We start from the raw sequence: 18,601 nt of genomic DNA on the forward strand, positions 1-18,601 counted from the left end.
TTTTTAGTTTCTTTGTGCTGGTTATGTAGTTCCTCCTTTAGCTCTGAGAAGTTTGATCAATTGAAGCCTTCTTCTCTCAACTCGTCAAAGTCATTCACTGTCCAGCTTTGTTCCCTTGCTGGCGATGAGCTGCGTTCCTTTGGAGAGGGAGATGTGCTCTGATTTTTTGAATTTCCAGCTTTTCTGCACTGCTTTTCCCCCATCTTTGTGGTTTTATCTGCCTTTGGTCTTTGATGATAGTGATGTACTGATGGGGTCTTGGTGGGGTGTCCTTTCTGTTTATTAGTTTTCCTTCTAACAGGACCCTCAGCAATAGGTCTGTTGGAGTTTGCTTGAGGTTCACTCCAGACCATGTTTGCCTGGGTATCAGCAGCGGAGGCTGCAGAAGATAGCATATTGCTGAACAGCAAGTGTTGCTGTCTGATTCTTGTTCTGGAAGCTTCATCTCAGGGGTGTACCCCACCGTGTGAGGTGTGAGTTGTCAGTCTGCACCTAGTGGGGGATCTCTCCCAGGTAGGCTACTCGGGGGTCAGGGACCCACTTGAGCAGGCGGTCTGTCCGTTTCCCGATCTCAGCCTCCGTGCTGGGAGATCCACTGCTGTCTTCAAAGCTGTCAGACAGGGGCATTTACCTCTGCGGAGGTTTCTGCTGCTTTTTGTTTAGCTATGCCCTGTCCCCAGAGGAGGAGTCTACAGAGGCAGGCCAGCCTCCTTGAGCTGTGGTCGGCTCCACCCAATTCAAGCTTCCTGGCGACTTTGTTTACCTACTTAAGCCTCAGCAATGGCGGGCGCCCCTCCCCTAGCCTCGCTGCCACCTTGCAGTTAGATCTCAGACTGCTGTGCTAGCAATGAGGGAGGCTCTGTGGGCATGGGCCCCTCTGGGCCAGGTGTGGGATATAATCTCCTGGTGTGCCGTTTGCTAAGACCCTTGGTAAAGCACAGTATTAGGGTGGGAGTTACCTGATTTTCCAGGTGTTGTTGTCTCAGTTTCCTTTGGCTAGGAAAAGGAGTTCCCTTCCCGCTTGCGCTTTCCACATGAGGTGATGCCTCGCCCTGCTTCAGCTCTCTCTGGTCGGGCTGCACCCACAGACCAGCGCCAACTGTCCCACATGCCCCAGTGAGATGAACCCGGTACCTCAGTTGAAAATGCAGAAATCACCCGTCTTCTGTGTTACTCATGCTGGGAGCTGGAGGCTGGAGCGGTTCCTGTTCGGCCATCTTGGGCGCCGATTATCAGTACTTAAGATTTTAAAATTGGAAGGTTAGCTTAGAAGATATTCAAGCAAAGACAAGTGTTGACTGAGAGATGCTCATATTGCCTGAATGACCTCAAATGCTCAGAACTGGTAGTTGCATTAGCATATAGGCTCCCAGAGACTATGAATAGAACATGTGGCTTTATTTCATAAGTTATTTACTATTTAAATATGAGGCAGATAGTAATAATTATGTTTATGCAGAAATATATTTGGAAATTAAGGGGAAGTGGTATATAAATTCTAGTGTTGTATGTAGTATTTACTTTAAAAATGAATGTTATTTAAATTGATCTAAGTCTGAGATGATATTAATATACTTTGTTTCATGCTTATTTTATAAAGCATGATCTGTCTAGTTTGGAAGCTACTAAGTTCCAACCTGTTACTCTTTTTGCTATTCCTTAATCTCCTATCAATCATTTAACTACCCTTCACTGTCTCTTCCCCCACCATGAGAATATAAATGGTAGATAATTTCAGGGTATTGATGGGATATTTCGTCTCTCTAATTATCATTAAATAAGATAAGTATTAAAATTTAAATTTACAGGTATGTCTTGAAAAAATGGAAGATATTCAGCTAGCCATGGTTATTGCCCGTTTATATGAATCTGAATTTGAGACTTCATCCACTTATATATCCATCCTAAATCAGAAGATTTTGGGTTGCCAAAAGGATGGCTCAGGATTCAGTTGCAAAAGATTACATCCTGATCCTTTCCTGCGTAGTCTTGCCTATTGGGTAATGAAAGATTACACCCGAGCCTTGGACACATTACTGGAACAAACACCAAAGGAGGATGATGAACATCAAGGTAGGACATTTTGTGGTTTTCTTTTTTTTGTTTTTTAAAGGAAGAGACACTTTCTGAACTAATGTTCACTTAGATTAAGAAAAATCATTACCAGATTTGCTTTTCAACTTTGAGAATTTATTATTAAAATTTCTTGTGTGGCTAAAGGATTAGATAGGATTACCATCCTATTCTAATTACATATATATTTAACAAGCATACAAAAACTTTATGCCTCTGTGGTAAATTTTCTTTTTTCCTTGTTGTCCTAAATAATTTAGATATTACAAGCACTTAAGGATATTTATCAGCATTGTTAGCAATAATTTGAAAGGAATGGAACATTTTAAGTTTTTGTCAGTAGAATAGTTAAATACATTTTAATATATCCACATATAGAATCAGTGTGTCATTAAAAATTGAGGTAGATAGATGTGTTAATATGTGCTGTATTTTTAAGTGAAAAAAGTAAGATGCACAGCAGTGTGGTTCTTGTTGCATTTGACATATATATGTTGTACACACATGCACCTGAATGTGCACACATGTTGTGTCTGCCTCCTCCATTTCCTTTGGTTGTTTCCTGAAACAAATCATAAGAAATGAAATACTGGTCATTGGTCACTGACTGCCTTTTGGGAATAAAAATGAGGAGATCCTTGTCTTTGACATTTGACAACTTGACCATGTGCCTTGGAGAGGATCTTTTTAGGTTGAATCTATCTGGGATTATTTGAGCACCCTGGACCTAGATGCCTGTCTCTTTCCCAAGACTTGGGAATTTGGGGCTGTTACTTTATTTAGTATGTTTTCCTCACCTTTTCCTTTTTCTTCTTCTGGAATGCCCATAATATGAATATTTGTTTACTTAATGGTGTCCCATAAATCCTTTAGGCATTCTTCATTATTTTTTTCCCTGTTCCTCCTCATCCTCCTCCTTCCTTCTTCTTCTTTTTTTTTTTTTTTTTGGTCTGCCTGAGTTATTTCAAAAGACCTATCTTCAAGTTCAGACATTCTTTCTTCTGCTTGGTCTAGTCTGTTGTTGAAGCTCTTGATTTTATTTTTTTATTTCATTCATTGAATTTTTTACCTCTAGTATTTCTGTTTGATTCTTTTGTATGATACCTTTCTTTTTGGTGAATTTCAAATTCACATCATGAATTCTTTTCCTGATTTCTTTTAGTTGTATATCTGTATTCTTTTTGTATCTGAATGAGTTGCCTTAAGACTATGATTTCCTTAATTATTTTTCTGGCATTTCATATGTTTCCTTATGACTGGAGTCTATTACTGGAGAATTAGTATTTTCCTTTCCATTTTTTTCTTTGGTGTCATAGTTCCTTGCTTTCTCATGGTTGGTGTGTTTCTACATTGATCCTATGCATCTGGTGGAAAAAGTTGCCTCTTCTAATTTTATGGAGTGGGGTTTATAGGGAAAGACTTGTTATTATGAATAGGTCCTCAGGTGTTGGTGTGGTGGAGTGCATTGGTTAGATGGATACAGTAGTGTAGTCTCCATGTAGCTTCTTCAGCTGTAATCCACATTAGTGGCATTTGCAATCCTCTCAGTTGCCTAGGCTGAGTTTGCGGTGATGGTCATGTAGCTTTGCCAGGATGGGCTTGTTGGACAGTTTGTCAGGTCGGGGTGCATATGTGCACACAATGGGTCAATCAGCTTAGGGTCTGGTTGGCTGGGATTGGGGCCACAGGTCTGTTACTCTGGCCAGGAGTGTGGGTACATGGTCACTTGGCCAGCCTGGAGGTGTGCCTGCCAGAAGCAGCCTGCAGGTCTGTTTCTCAGGCCTCATATGTGGGCTCATGGCTACTCAGCTGGCCTGGGATTTTGTCTCCTGGGGGTGGGGACAAGGCTGTTTCTCAGGCCCATGACATGATTGCATGGCTGCTCAGCTGGCCTGGGGGTGTTTCTGCAGGGTGTTGCCCATGGGTTATTTGTATACCTGTGATGCAGGTGCAGGGCTGCTCAGCTGTTCTGGGACTATGTTGGCTGGGGTGGCAGTCAGGCTGCTCCTCAGGCCTGAGGTGTGGGCATAAGGCTGCTCAGCTGGCATGGGGGCATTTCTGCTACGGGCCTATGGTGCTATTTCTCCGGTCTGAGGCTGGTGCAAGGCTGTTCAACTGGCTAAGGGGTGTGCACACTGCGGGCAGCTTGCAGGACTGTTTGACCAGGCTGGGATGTGTCCACCAGGGATAGCCCACAGGGCCGTGGAAATGGGCTCTTGGCTGCTTGGCTGGCCTGGTGGTGTGCTGCCAGGGGCGGCCTGAAGGACTATTTCTTGGGCTTTGATTGCAGGCACAGGGCCTTTGGCAGGCCAGAACTCTGAGTTCAGGGAGCAGGGGTGCTGCAGGCTGTTTCTGAGGTCCTGAGTGTGGGCATGTAGCTTCTTTGCTGGCCCAGGGGCATATCAGCTGCTCATAGGCTTGGGGACGTCTCTCATTTGGGGGAGGGTATGTATGTAGTGGTTTAGCTGGCTCAAGGGCAGGTTCACCCTGGGCAAGACTGCCAGATTGTTTCTCTGACTAAAAGCGTGATGGTAGGGGTTGATTTCCCTGCCATGCAGGACCAAAGTCATAGCCAATCGTGGACGTAGGCTCTGCATAGCTGGGATTGTAGCATTCAGCTACCCATGTGGGCTTGGAATGAAGATGAGGCCCCAGTGTTGGAGAGGTACAGTGACTCCTGGCCCCCAGAGCAGTGCGCATGCCAGAGGTGACTGGTCTCAAGATAGTACTTTGCTGCAGCAGCTTGGCTCACTGGCAGTAGGTGGAGGGCACACACTTTATGCTCCTAATCTGGGGCAATGCAGTTGCATGAATTTCTGACATCTCTCCAAACTGGACACAGGGTTTGCAAGTACTGTGGGATTCTTCTATTGTAAGGACTGTAGATGTTTGTGATGGCCATGAGGGCTAGTGGGGATCTTCTGTTTACCTTTTCCCCTCTGCAATGAGAAGTTCTTCCTGACTGTGGGCAGATCCAGTCTGGGTAGGGGAGATAGGGCTGCAGAGGCTGGGTACCTCCACACTGCTGTCCTAGACTTGCAGTCACCACAGGTGCATCTCCACTCCCCTGCTGCACTCTAGTGCTCTCCCTTTGACACTCCAGTCAAATCTTAGCTGTTTATTCATTGCCTTGATCCTTTCTTTTTGGAGGATGAATGCCAGGTGTGTCTAGTCAGCCATCTTGCTGACATCATTCTCTTGGTTTGTTTTTATGGATGCTCAGATTGTTCTGTCTTTCACAAATGGAGCTTCTTCAGGTTTCTGAATTATTCTGGCATTATTTCTTGATAGTTTTCTTGCTTTCTGGTATTACAGAATGTTTCAGGCTCATCTTGTACATTTCCTGCCCCAGACCTGGAAATGACCATTCCTCCAAAGCATTCTGCTTCCTTTTAGTGGGGAGTAATATTTAGAAACTATAGTCTGGGCACTGGGATCCTCATTGGTACTAATCTTGTCATAATTTCTAGACTGTTGCAATGAATGGAATTAGGGAATTTTTTTTCCTTAAGAATTCAGGAGTTTACCCTGATATTTCTCATGCACATGTAGATTATAGGGTTCTTTCTTCTTAGATGTCAAGTTTGTGTCTTATAATGAAATGCTTGAATTCTCATGGCATGAATGTACTTATTTGCTATCTGTGTGCATATAAGTTTCAGAATAATAATACAGATATTTTTATAATAACATGATTCTGAGCATAATTTAAGCTTTTTTGCAGATTTTTTTGGTTTTATGGTGCATTCTGCTAAGGATGTACAGTCAAATTACTTGTTTTTAACTCACTTTTTAGATTTCATCTCTGTGTGATTATGCTACCAACTCGATAGATTGATTTGTTTAATTTTACCTTTTGTGAATTGTGGTTTAGATTTGATTTTATTTTAAAATTATGTAAAATGTTGACATGGTGTTGAAATAAAATATATAAAACCAGTGTATTTTCAGAGGAATCTAGCTTTTTTCCTCTGTTTTGCTCTCCCCTTTTAAGGAATCAATTAAAATTTTTTTGTGTTTGTCTTCCATTTAAAAAAGATAAGCCAATATGCATGGGTGTGTATTTGTATTTCCTCTTCACTGTCTTATATAGATAAAAGGTGGTTACTACATGTACTTTCTGCATCTTCTTTTTCTTAGTGTATCCTGGACATCATTTTATAGTGATGGGAATCACTCCATAGCATATTGGGAAATTCTTTTTATTTCAGCTGTACCGTTTTAATGATTGTATGTGCCATAGTTTAACCTATCGTAGGTTAATATTTACATGTTGTTTTTTTTAAGAAATGCTGACGTATTTTATTATTTTGTAATGTAAATACGTATTAACATAATGCTTTGTGATTTTATCTCCTTGATTTCCATAGTTATCATCAAGTCTTGTAACCCAGTGGCATTTAGTTTTTATAACTACCTTCGAACTCATCCTTTGCTTATTCGAAGAAATCTTGCCTCCCCTGAAGGAACTTTGGCAACCTTAGGTCTCAAAACTGAGAAGAACTTTGTTGATAAAATTAACCTCATAGAAAGAAAATTATTCTTTACCACTGCAAATGCTCATTTTAAAGTTGGATGCCCTGTTTTAGCCTTGGAGGTACTCTCCAAAATTCCAAAAGTAACCAAAACATCTGCCTTATCTGCAAAAAAAGATCAGCCTGACTTCATTTCTCACAAGATGGATGATGTACCTTCACAATCAAAAGCTCTGAGTGATGGCAGTGGAAGTTCTGGTATTGATTGGTCAAATGTAACTTCATCACAGTATGACTGGAGTCAGCCAGTAGTAAAAGTTGATGAGGAACCTCTTAATCTTGATTGGGGTGAAGATCACGACAGTGCCTTAGATGAAGAGGAAGAAGATGCTGTTGGTTTAGTGATGAAAAGTACAGATGCCAGGGAAAAAGATAAACAATCAGATCAGAAGGCCTCAGACCCTAACATGTTATTAACACCTCAGGAAGAGGATGGTCCTGAAGGTGATACTGAAGTTGATGTGATTGCTGAGCAACTAAAATTCAGAGCTTGTTTAAAGATCCTTATGACTGAATTAAGAACATTGGCTACAGGTTATGAAGTAGATGGAGGGAAACTCAGATTTCAACTCTACAACTGGCTTGAAAAGGAAATTGCTGCCTTGCATGAGATATGTAATCATGAATCAGTTATTAAAGAATATTCTAGTAAGACATATTCCAAAGTAGAGAGTGATCTACTGGATCAGGAAGAAATGGTAGACAAACCAGATATTGGTTCCTATGAGCGCCATCAAATAGAAAGAAGAAGATTGCAGGCCAAACGAGAGCATGCAGAAAGACGAAAGTCGTGGTTGCAGAAAAACCAAGATCTCCTGAGAGTGTTTCTCAGCTACTGTAGCCTTCATGGGGCCCAAGGTGGTGGTCTGGCTTCAGTAAGGATGGAACTCAAATTTTTGCTACAAGAATCACAACAGGTGTGAATATCACTTTTTTTCCAATCTTGGTTATTTCAATAATTTCAGTAGCTCTTGCAGTTATAGCTATAAAGCTCTTTTACTACTTTTTACTAGTTAATCTAAATATGTTCAGCTCCTTTCTTTATAGGAGGCAGATATTTATACTCTATGTGGTCTTAGACTGAAGTTTTGTTAACAAGGAGTAGGCTTAAAAGCTTGAGAGTATTCTTGTGTCATATTTCTCTTTATATACCATCTACATCTAGCATAGTACCTGGTACATACTGGGTACTCAATAAATTTGTGTAAAATTAGTGATCGAACATACTCCCTTTACACAATGTTTATCACCAGTATTTCTATCAGATAATTGATGAAATTTTTTTAACTACTTTGAAAAAAATAATTCACTATCACCCACAGGAAACTACAGTAAAGCAGCTCCAGTCTCCACTACCACTGCCTACCACCCTACCTCTGCTTTCAGCAAGTATTGCGTCAACAAAAACAGTCATAGCTAATCCTGTATTGTACTTAAATAATCACATCCATGATATACTTTATACTATTGTTCAGATGAAAACACCACCTCATCCCAGTATTGAAGATGTGAAGGTAATGTAAAGTTTATGATCATTTGATATTATACACACTGAGAAGGTAAATATGTTATACCTGTCTTTTAATTTGAACTTAGAGGAAATGTTTTAATGTGCTCTTATGTGCTACCTTTCTCACTCCTGATCAGTTCAAGACTATTTGTCCAATGAATGTAATTTAAAAGCAAGTGTTCTTACTTCTGGAAAAATTATTGTCTTCCTTTAAGACAGACAAATACTTTTGGCAATAAAACTAATTTTCTTGACAGTATTCTTGCCACTTAATATCCCTCTAGATCCTCCATTCCCCTTAAATGAACCATTAAGTTGGAAATATTTACGATTATTTGTTTACACGCCAAGATATTATGAAAATATAAGTTGGGGAGTATCTGGAAGGGAACCGTGATTGGTCACAAATGGTCCCAGAGAGAGTGTCCTTATTACTGTTTCCTTGGTGGTTGTGTTTATTGGAGGCAATAGTTAGAGGCAATCAGGGTTTCGGCAGTTACTATCGCAAACTATATTGATACCCCGTGCCAAGATCTTAAAAACTGATACAGTCCAGGAAACACTAGGGAGCTTGGCAGGATCTGGGGAGCTGATCAGACTTCCACTGTCCCAGCCTAAGTGTATTTGTGCTATGCTTTTTCCAGTTCTAGTGGCTGACGCACAATTCAGATCCCCCGTTTTCTTATTTTTTATTTGTTTTGTTTGACAAGCACATTTAATCTCTGGCGGTACATTCTTCTAAAGGCCTGGTTATAATCAATTAGGGACTTCTCATCCATAGTATGAATTAACCTATATTAGTATTTTAGCAGAGATTATTTAAAGCATTTGTTATGTGAATAGGGACATGCAGAAAAGGCATAAAAAGCATATGAATTCGAAGTAAACATTTCTGGTTCCTAGAAATTTGGGTAAGGCTTTCAAAGAGTAATCTGTATAACATATGAAACTGTTTCTAAGGTCCCTTCAAATTTCAAGATTTTGTGAGTCTGAAAATATTGATTCAGTATAGCATTTCAGGGTGTTTTTTTTTTTTTTAATTATACGGAAATATTTAAAACTTTCTAAATGTAAAATTCTAAGACTATCCTCAATTCATGAGTACCAAGTAAATTACTTACTTTCTGGAAAATTAGCTGTTTCACACAGTGATTGATACATTTACTAAAAAGATTTAATTCATTTTTATTGATAAGATCAAGTCTTTATTTTCAACAAGGTGAATTTCATGAGGCGAGCTTAAATAAAAGCTCTGAAAATTCTATTTTTATTTTGCTTCTGCTTTTTTTTGAATATTACTATTTAAGCTAGTAAGCTAGTTGTTAGGCTAGGACAAATCCCTGTAATACAAACATTAGCACTTTGCTCAGGGCCTGGTAAACGGCAGGCTCACAGTAAGTAAATGTGATTAAAATGTGTCTGAAACAATCAGCTTTGTTGTGGCATGTGTATAAAGGTGGGTGAGAGTTACTTTAGGAGATTTAAAGCAGAGTTAGTAGTCTCATCTAGGATTCAGTCTTATTTATGATGTTGCTAGGTTTCCTGGATGTTTTCTAATTTTTGAAATATTACTGTTGTGTAGAAATGTTAGTACAAAATGTAATTGTGGCTGTTTTGGTTTTAGGTGCACACACTTCATTCACTAGCAGCATCACTTTCTGCATCAATTTACCAAGCATTATGTGACAGTCATAGCTACAGGTAAAAAAAAAATCACCCAAAATAGTATTAATACAGCAAAAACAATTAAACTGTTCCAGAGTTATATTAAGTTTCTATTTCCTAGGGCCTGAAAAATCCCTAAATATGACTGCCATGATATTTTAATAGATGAGAGAGAATCAGAAATAAAATAATTATTTGTTTAGTTATCACCTAGTAGTCACAGAGAAATAAAGTAACAAACAGTAAATGTAAATTACCATCATTACCATCTTTTTTGTTTTGAAGAAAGAAGAGTTTACTGTCCATAATAAGTTATAATATGAAATTTTCTAGTTGTTTTTCCTTAGAAACAATTTCTTTTTGTATTGGATTAGCAGCTATTTATTTAGCTAATTATCCATTGAAATAAAAATGCTTTTGAAAACTGAAAAAGTACATTTCTAAAATGGAATTATTTAAATTACTTTTACCTACCCATTTACATATGATGTAAAAGTCTTTGGAAGTGATATCAATTAGAAGAAAGGGACTGAATTTTTCCTAATGTAAAATTGCCTTCATTAGTATGTACTTTGCATTTTAATGACTAGAGCAATATAAGTAGCAAGAAATTGAATCACTTGGAAAGATAACTTAGATTTAAATGAATTATGTTAATAAATGAAAAGTTTATAATAGTAGATTCACATTAAATTGATATTAAATGTATGTCTAGCTTTCTTTCTTGTAATGGTAGCAGCCTTTTGTGGGAGCATTTGGTATCAAGTAAAGAATTATCTATCAAAATGGCCTGTACTCTGATTGTAACCTAATTAAGGCTGTGTCTAAATAACTCGAAAGTTTAGAAATATAAATAAGGAAAGAAGTTGATTTAGTTGACTGTTGTCATCTAAATGATCAAAGATAACTTGTTTGATGTCAGTCACCATTAAAATGGCACCAAATGAAAATGCAAATACATTGTTTTTAAATATGTATTTTCCAGTTGGTCAGCTATGATTTACTAGACTTAGCTTGACTTTCTGCTTTTATATTTTCCCCAGCTTCACAAAGATAGCAATTATAGAGAGGGAAGTAAATATTATTAAACAATATTTAGGGACATTTAGTTTCAGGTTTAGGTATTTCTAAAATATGATTCTCCAGGTTTTAGTTCATATTTTAATTTAGAGTTAAGCTTGCACAACTTTTGAGAAAAGAAATGCAACCCACTAGTACCCTGAAACTTTCTGCCTACTATATCCTAGTACCAACAGTAGTCTCCTTGCCTCAGACTTTGTAAAAACACAAAATAAAAATTACTGCAAATAGAAAAGATTTTAAAGTATTAAAGTGGCATCTGGAGAAAATTCTAAAGGAATAAATGTCATCTGCCCAACATAGTAAAATTTGTTATTTTGTTTAAAAAAAAAAATAAGCATTTGTAACTAATTTCAATAATTTTCTAAAATAAATTTTTTTTAGAACAGTGAATGCATTTTAAGAATTTTTGTTTCTTAAAGTAGCCATCTAAAATAGATGATGTGCATAAAGTGCAGTTTTTTATTACCTCTCTTACAATGATAAATAACTAAACATATTTGTTTTAGCAGTCAAACAGAAGGAAATCAGTTTACAGGAATGGCTTATCAAGGACTTCTTTTAAGTGATCGTAGAAGACTAAGGACAGAAAGCATTGAAGAACACGCAACACCAAATTCATCTCCTGCTCAGTGGCCTGGTGAGAATTTAAGTGATTTAAAAAAAAAAAAATCTTCTATTTGGCAATTTCTTCTTAAAAGTCTGCTGACCAGTTTCCTGCTTGTTGCTGGATTTAGTGAGTGGTTTCTTGCTTTCTTTGTTTTTTGATGATATTTTTCTGCTATGGATTAGGAACTATGAAGTACTGCAGTATTGTCTGAAGACTCAGGAAGTTAAGGCTTCATAAAACCAGCTATGTTAAGCAACGTAAAAAAGCAATGTCTTAACATCCTTCATAAGGATGGAGCACATTATCTTTCTTAGGAATTTTGAATTAGAGTCTTAGAAAATCACAGACATACCAGAGAAAATATAGTTGTTCTTAGGCGTGTAAATTTATGTATTGGGGTAGGAGTGACTGTTCTACGGTACATATATCATGCAGTCTGACAGTCCTTTTTTTCTGGTTGGCTCTCTTTCTCATTCTCTACCTCAGTTATTTCAAAACTTCTCCACTCTCTTCAGTACCTTAAGTGTATATTTCAGATTACTTTAACCATTGCCTTATAGAAACACATTGTTTTCATTTTAACCTCTTATTTCAAAATAATTTCAGACTTGCAAAAATTGCAAACATAATACTAAATTTCACCCAGATTCCTCAAATGTTAATATTTTACCATGCTTGCTTTATCATTCATTTCTTCTCTCTCACTCACTTGCGTGTATCTAAGTGTATTTTTTTTTTTTTTTTTTTTTGAGACAGAGTCTTGCTCTGTCTCCCAGGCTGGAGTGCAGTGGTGCAATCTCAGCTCACTGCAACCTCTGGCCTCCTGGGTTCAAACAATTCTCCTGTGTCAGCCTCTGAGTAGCTGGGACTACAGGCGCCCGCCATCACGCCCAGCTAATTATTTTGTATTTTTAGTAAAGATGGGGTTTCACCGTATTGGTCAGGCTGGTCTTGAACTCCTGACCTCAGGTGATACACCTGCCTCGGCCTCCCAAAGTGCTGGGATTACAGGTGTGAGCCACCGTGCCCAGCCCTGATTTTTTTCTTAATGTTGGATTTAAGTTACGTATTTTTTGGCAGGGATACCACAAAAAAGATGTGCCTTTCTCAGTAGGAGGTATCAAGAGGCATATGATGTCATTTGGCCCCAACTGCTATTAACTTTGATCACTTGGTAAGGTGGTTTCTGCCAAGTTTCTCCATTGTAAAGTTACTTTTTTTCCTTTGTAATTAATCAGTATCTTGTGAAGAGTTTGAGACTGTGTAAAATATTATACTTTCACTTGCTAATTTTAGCATCTAGTGATGATGTTTGCCTGAATCATATTACTGTGGGGTTACTAGACGGTGATTTTCTACCACTATCACTCATTTTATGTATTAGTTGAACTTCTACTGTAAGAAAGAGCTTCCCCTTCTCACCTTTGGTCCTCTACTCATTTATTATATCATTGTAGACAAATGGATGATTTTATTTTATAGGCTCTAATCCATTCTTATCATTATTTATTTTATTGCTCAAATTATGGAAATATTTTGTAAAATATAAATGCATAATTTTGGATAAGTTGCAAATTTGGATGTTTTTTCCTTCTGGTTCTTCATCCTGACATACTTCTTATGATTTTATGTTCCCTTATAGGTGTGAGCTCACTTATTAATCTCTTGAGTTCAGCCCAAGATGAAGACCAGCCAAAACTGAACATTTTGTTATGTGAAGCTGTTGTTGCTGTTTACTTAAGTTTATTGATACATGCTCTTGCTACAAATTCCTCCAATGAATTATTTCGGCTTGCAGCCCACCCATTAAATAATCGAATGTGGGCTGCTGTTTTTGGAGGCGGTGTAAAACTTGTTGTGAAACCTCGAAGACAATCAGAAAATATTTCAGGTAAGATAAGTTTGATACCAGTAATGTATGTAAATGTTAATAATTTTGAATGTTAAAATTTTTTAATGTTTTAAGAAATTTCACTTTGAAAATAAGCGATGCTTAAAGCATAACCACTCTTGTTATGACAGCAAATAATTAAACCCATGATATAATAAAAATATAGTTTGTTACTTTTATTTTTATAGAAATAATGTTTTTGAGGTTGATAAAGCAGGACATGTTTGAAGAAGATTAAAAATAGAGGAAAGGTAAAAAGATAAATACAGAAACAACGTTAAGAAACAAAGTCATACAAAAAGGATAGTTCCTAAGAAAATAAAATGAAAACAAAAACAAAAAGGATAGTTCTTAATTACAGAAAGAAAATTTAAATAAGTGTTCAAAATCTTTAGTGCATACCAGCATTTGGTTTCAGATTAAATGTATGGTCATGTGCAAGATAGCCATTCTGATCATACACATGGTTTCAAAATTCTATTTTATTTTTATTCTCTAAAATATGTTCCCTTAGTCTTCAATGTGATAGTATTATTCCATTTTCCTTGTGTGTTTTTTCTTCCCTCATGGACCAGAATATATTTTTCATCCCACTTTTGAAGATGGTAGGATATGGTGAGGGTATAGACTGATGCCACAGGAAAGATTTCTATCTTGATGCTCATATATAGAAATCATCTTAATTCATCTTTAGAAATGGACATATTACAGATGAGGAATCAGTGACACACAAGTTTAAATGACACTAACCTCTGTCTTCATTGTCTGTGATTGAGTTAAATAGGTTCCTGTGTAAGTCATTGTAAGGGAGATGATCTCATCAACTCCCACTGCTTCCATTTCTCTGAATCTCTTTCTTGCTGCTTGGTTGTAGTCCACTTTAAACTTAAAAGTGTTTCCTCAAAATTGTTTATTTCTCTGCCTGAGTTTTCTGATTTTTTGTTCGTGGTAATTTATCCATCAAATCATCCATGCTTAAAACCTGCCAGTACATATTTATATTTGCATTAATTTATTCCCTTAACACCTATCAGGCAATTAACAAATGACATTTCAGGTATGATAAGAACTGTGATAAAAACGGAGTAAGTGGAAAGAGAGTGATGAGGGAATGGGAATAGACCAGTTTAGTTAAGGGGGTTGGAAGACATGTTTCTGATGAGATAGTATTTGGGCAGAGCTGTAAGGAAGTTAGGAGTCACACCATGTGGATATCTGAGACCAGAGCATTCCAGGCAGATGAATGCAAAGGTCCCGAGGTAGAATTGAGTTTGGCCTTTTCCAAGAACTACCCGGGGACCATCATGGCTCTCGTGAAGAGGGGGAGTGTTGTAGGAGATGAGAATAGAAAAGTTGTGGGAATAAGGTCCTTTAGGATCATGGTAAAAGTGTTAGTTGTTCTAAAGAAAGAAAGGAGTGACATAATCTGATTCACCTTTTCAAAAGAACCGCTCTAGCTGCTTTGTGGAGAATAGACTGGGTAACATAAATAAGAGTAGGGAGCCTGGTAGTGGGGAGGCTAGTCCACTTAAAAGATAATTGTGGGTTACCATCAAGGATGAAAGGATCTACAAAGTATGTATGGTATATACGTGCAGTGCAGTGTTACTCAGCTATAAAAGGAATGAAGTACTAATGCATACTATAATCTGTATGAACTTCAAAAATAGGCTAAGCCAAAGAAGCCAGACACAAAAAGTCTCATATTGTCTGGTTCCATTTATATGAAATATCCAGAATAGGTAAATCCATAGAGACAGAAAGTAGATTTAGTTGTCATGGGCTAGTGGGAGGGAGAAATAAGGAGTGACTGCTTATTGGATATAGGGTTTCCTTTTGGGGTGAGAAGAATGCTTTGGAACTAGATAGAGGTGGTGGTTGCATGACATGTTAAATGTACTAAATGTCACTGAATTGTACACGTTAAAATTGTTAATTTTATGTTGTGTAAATGTTGCCTCAATTAAAAAATAATGGTGATTTATCCTAGGTTGTTAGTTATGGTCAGAATGAAAAGTGATCATATTCTGGATATAGTTTGAGGTTAGAGCCAATGATTTGTTGATGAATTGTGTGGGGTAGGGAAGAAAGAAGAGTTGAGATAAAATTATTTTCTGTGATGGGGAGGTTTAAGGAGAGGAGCAGGTTAACTTCTACTTTCTCGCCCTCTCATATCCAATTCCTGAATCCTTTTGCTATTTCTTTTGTGTATCACTCATATGCAACCCTTCTACTTTTTACCACCCACCATATTAGTGCAGGCCGTTCTTATGTCATCTTCCATCTTCCTCTCTAATTGATCAGACAAGCCATACTTCATTGTGTGACTAAAGCTTAAGAAGTGTTAGTGAGAACTGCCCAAAACACAAGTTCCCAGCTTCATAGCCACAGACTTGTCCTAACCTAACTCTGGACTTTGTTGTCGATATTACTTCCCTCCTTAACTCCTGTCTACCAAAAATAATTGACTCCTCATTTACCCAAACCTTTGATTATTTGTTTATGTTGCCCTTTTCCATTTTCCCATCGAACTTTCGCCCTTCTTTTAAGGCACACTATTAAATTCTACGTAGTCAGTGAATCTTTCTTGAACCTCATAGCCAGGGGTAATCAGTCAATCACTCACTTTAATATTTATTGAATATACCACTTATTTAGTATATTTTATATAGAATTACTTTAATCTGTATTTTATGGAGCACATGGCAAGATATGCTTTAATGCTTTATCTCCATCTGCATCTCTGCCTTGACTGCGGGAAAGCTGATTCAGTAACTAGAAAAGTTTAGAAGCACAGGAATAAGTAATTTAGTCTAGACCAAAACATGGCAAGAGTAGGATAAAAAGAAAACTTAACTCTATCAATTAACAATGGAAAATGAATGCTAGATTTTTTTTCCTTCTGTCTTCATGTAGCACCTCCTGTCCTTTCTGAAGACATAGATAAACACCGTAGGAGATTTAACATGCGAATGCTTGTCCCTGGGAGGCCTGTAAAAGATGCTACCCCACCACCGGTGCCTGCAGAAAGACCATCCTACAAAGAAAAATTTATTCCTCCTGAACTTAGTATGTGGGATTATTTTGTTGCAAAGGTAAGGAGTGTGAGGAATGCAAGCTATAAGATAAGTGTATCATCTATTTTATTAACTCTTGCATGTGTCTCACATAGGAATGATGGGGTAGCTTTTGGATTGAATCACCATAGTTTAGACATTTAATTTATTAAGTCTAGAAACTGAATAGTCATAGTAAATTTAAGGATGATCAGTTACTTGATGATGTAGGAGACAACTTAAAATCACATGGGAGTTGGGTATAAATCAGAAGTCAGGTTATTATATAATCAGCACTATCTTTTTCTAGTGACTGGAATACTTGTAGCTACTATCTAGGCAACTGCCTTCTAATTATCAGTGGCTCCCTTGGTAAGCATGGGATTAGAATAGAAGGAGATGGATGGACATTTGAGGGTTTTATCAGGCCATGATGAGGCCCCATGATACATCTCTGTTTTCCCAGAGCAAAGGAAACTTCTGAGGGGATCAGAGTACTCATGGTGACTAGATCTGGTATAGCCCCATTTTATACCATCGTGGGTGCATGCTAATATTCGCTTTTCTGCACTTTGCTTTTTTGAGCTCATGATTCTCCTTCTATTGGTATGTTTCCCTCTTTACATGTGTTAACTCTGTTGTCACCTTGCTGTGCGTACATATTAGGGAATACATCTCCAGAGTGATGCCTCTTCCCATTTTTAGATTTTTATTAGATCTCAGAGTTATTGAGGTGCTGATCCCATTCCGTTTTTTGTATGCTAAGAAGCTGATCCTTAAAAAGTCTTTCAACGTGAGTTTAGAAGCTTTGTTTTGTTATCTAAAGACTTTGAGGCCAGGTGCAGTGGCTCATACCTGTAACCTCAGCACTTTGGGAGGCCAAGGTAGAAGGATGCTTACATCCAGGAGTTTGAGACCAGCCTGGACAACACAGACCATGTCTCTACCAAAAAAATTTAAAAACATAGGTGCAGTGGTATGTGCCTGTAGTCCTAGCTGTTTGAAAGGCTGAGGTGAGAGGATTGTTTGAGCCCAGGAGGTCAAGGTTGCAGTGAGCCATGATTGTGCCATTGCATGCCAGCCTGGGTGTCGGACTGAGACAGTGTCTCAAAAAAAAAAGATTTTGGTTATGTCAGTGGGTCTCAAAGTGTGGTCTCAGAACCGGCAGCATCAGCATTGCTTGGGACCTTGTTTGAATTGCAAATTCTTGGGTCCTCCCTCAGACCCCTCAATCAGAAACTCTGGGAGTGAGAAACAACAATCTGTGTCTTAACAAGCTCTCCAGATGGTTCTAATGTGTGCTAAAGTTTGAGAACTACAGGGTTAGGCACATTGTGAGTGCAGATTTCCAGGTTTACACTCTATCAGGGTCCAAGTTATACTTCCAGAGTCATTCTGGCCTATCCCTTAAAGCTGCCAATTGAGTTGCACTTAATTGTATTTAGCTAATAAACCAGGGAAGTAATAAAGTACTCTTAAAAATGTATAGGCAGTTCCCACTCCTACCTTTTTAAACTTTTTATTTACCATGAATGAAAGCTCATTGCATCATTAATGTGAGTGATAACAACGTTAAGGTTTGTAAATGGTAATGTGCTAAATTAATTTTTGTTTTTCAAAAATGTTTCCTCCTGATACATATTTTGAAAATTTGGAAAATGCAAAATATTATAAAGAAGGGAAATAACACTCATCTATGCAAAGATAACTGTTACCGTTTTGGCCAATTTACTTCTAATCTTTTTTCCTCAGATTAAAAAAGGTATATAATTGGATCCGTATATGTAGTTTTTTTCTGTTAACATTAAGGTAAACAGTTTTTATACCATTAAAAACTTATATAGCTATCATTTTTAAAACTTTAGTGTAGAAAGCTTCCAACATACACAAAAGGAGAGGTAATGGCATATGAATCTTTTATCTACCATCATGTAGCTTCAGAAATTATGTATTCATGGACAGTCTTGTTTCATTTTATACCTCACCCCACTACTTGATTGTTTGGAAGCAAATCCACCATGAAATTTCATTCAAAAATATTTCAGTATTTGTTTTTGAAAAAAAGAGGATTTTAAACAGATCTACAGTAGCGTTACATCCACTGAAGCATACTCACAATTCTTCAATATTATCACATATTCAGACAGTATTCACATTTCATCACCAATTGCATCTTAAATG

The 18,601-nt window shown here is 37.5% G+C and overlaps 1 protein-coding gene across 1 annotated transcript in view; it reads left to right on the forward strand.

Annotated features, from left to right (window-relative positions):
- The first annotated feature begins 1,809 nt into the window (after nucleotides 1-1,809).
- The window catches only part of LOC105550743 (dmX-like protein 2), a 37,617-nt gene continuing 20,825 nt past the window's right edge, over nucleotides 1,810-18,601 (forward strand). Inside the window, exons 1-7 of the mRNA XM_011995745.1 lie at nucleotides 1,810-2,073; nucleotides 6,444-7,525; nucleotides 7,931-8,122; nucleotides 9,743-9,819; nucleotides 11,376-11,503; nucleotides 13,116-13,364; nucleotides 16,281-16,459. Of these exons, the coding sequence (XP_011851135.1) occupies nucleotides 1,824-2,073; nucleotides 6,444-7,525; nucleotides 7,931-8,122; nucleotides 9,743-9,819; nucleotides 11,376-11,503; nucleotides 13,116-13,364; nucleotides 16,281-16,459 (2,157 nt within the window). The 5' untranslated portion in view covers nucleotides 1,810-1,823. The remainder of the gene's footprint in view (nucleotides 2,074-6,443; nucleotides 7,526-7,930; nucleotides 8,123-9,742; nucleotides 9,820-11,375; nucleotides 11,504-13,115; nucleotides 13,365-16,280; nucleotides 16,460-18,601) is intronic.

Source organism: Mandrillus leucophaeus, unplaced genomic scaffold (genome assembly GCF_000951045.1).
Source record: "Mandrillus leucophaeus isolate KB7577 unplaced genomic scaffold, Mleu.le_1.0 Scaffold497, whole genome shotgun sequence".
NCBI classification, from domain to species: domain Eukaryota; kingdom Metazoa; phylum Chordata; class Mammalia; order Primates; family Cercopithecidae; genus Mandrillus; species Mandrillus leucophaeus.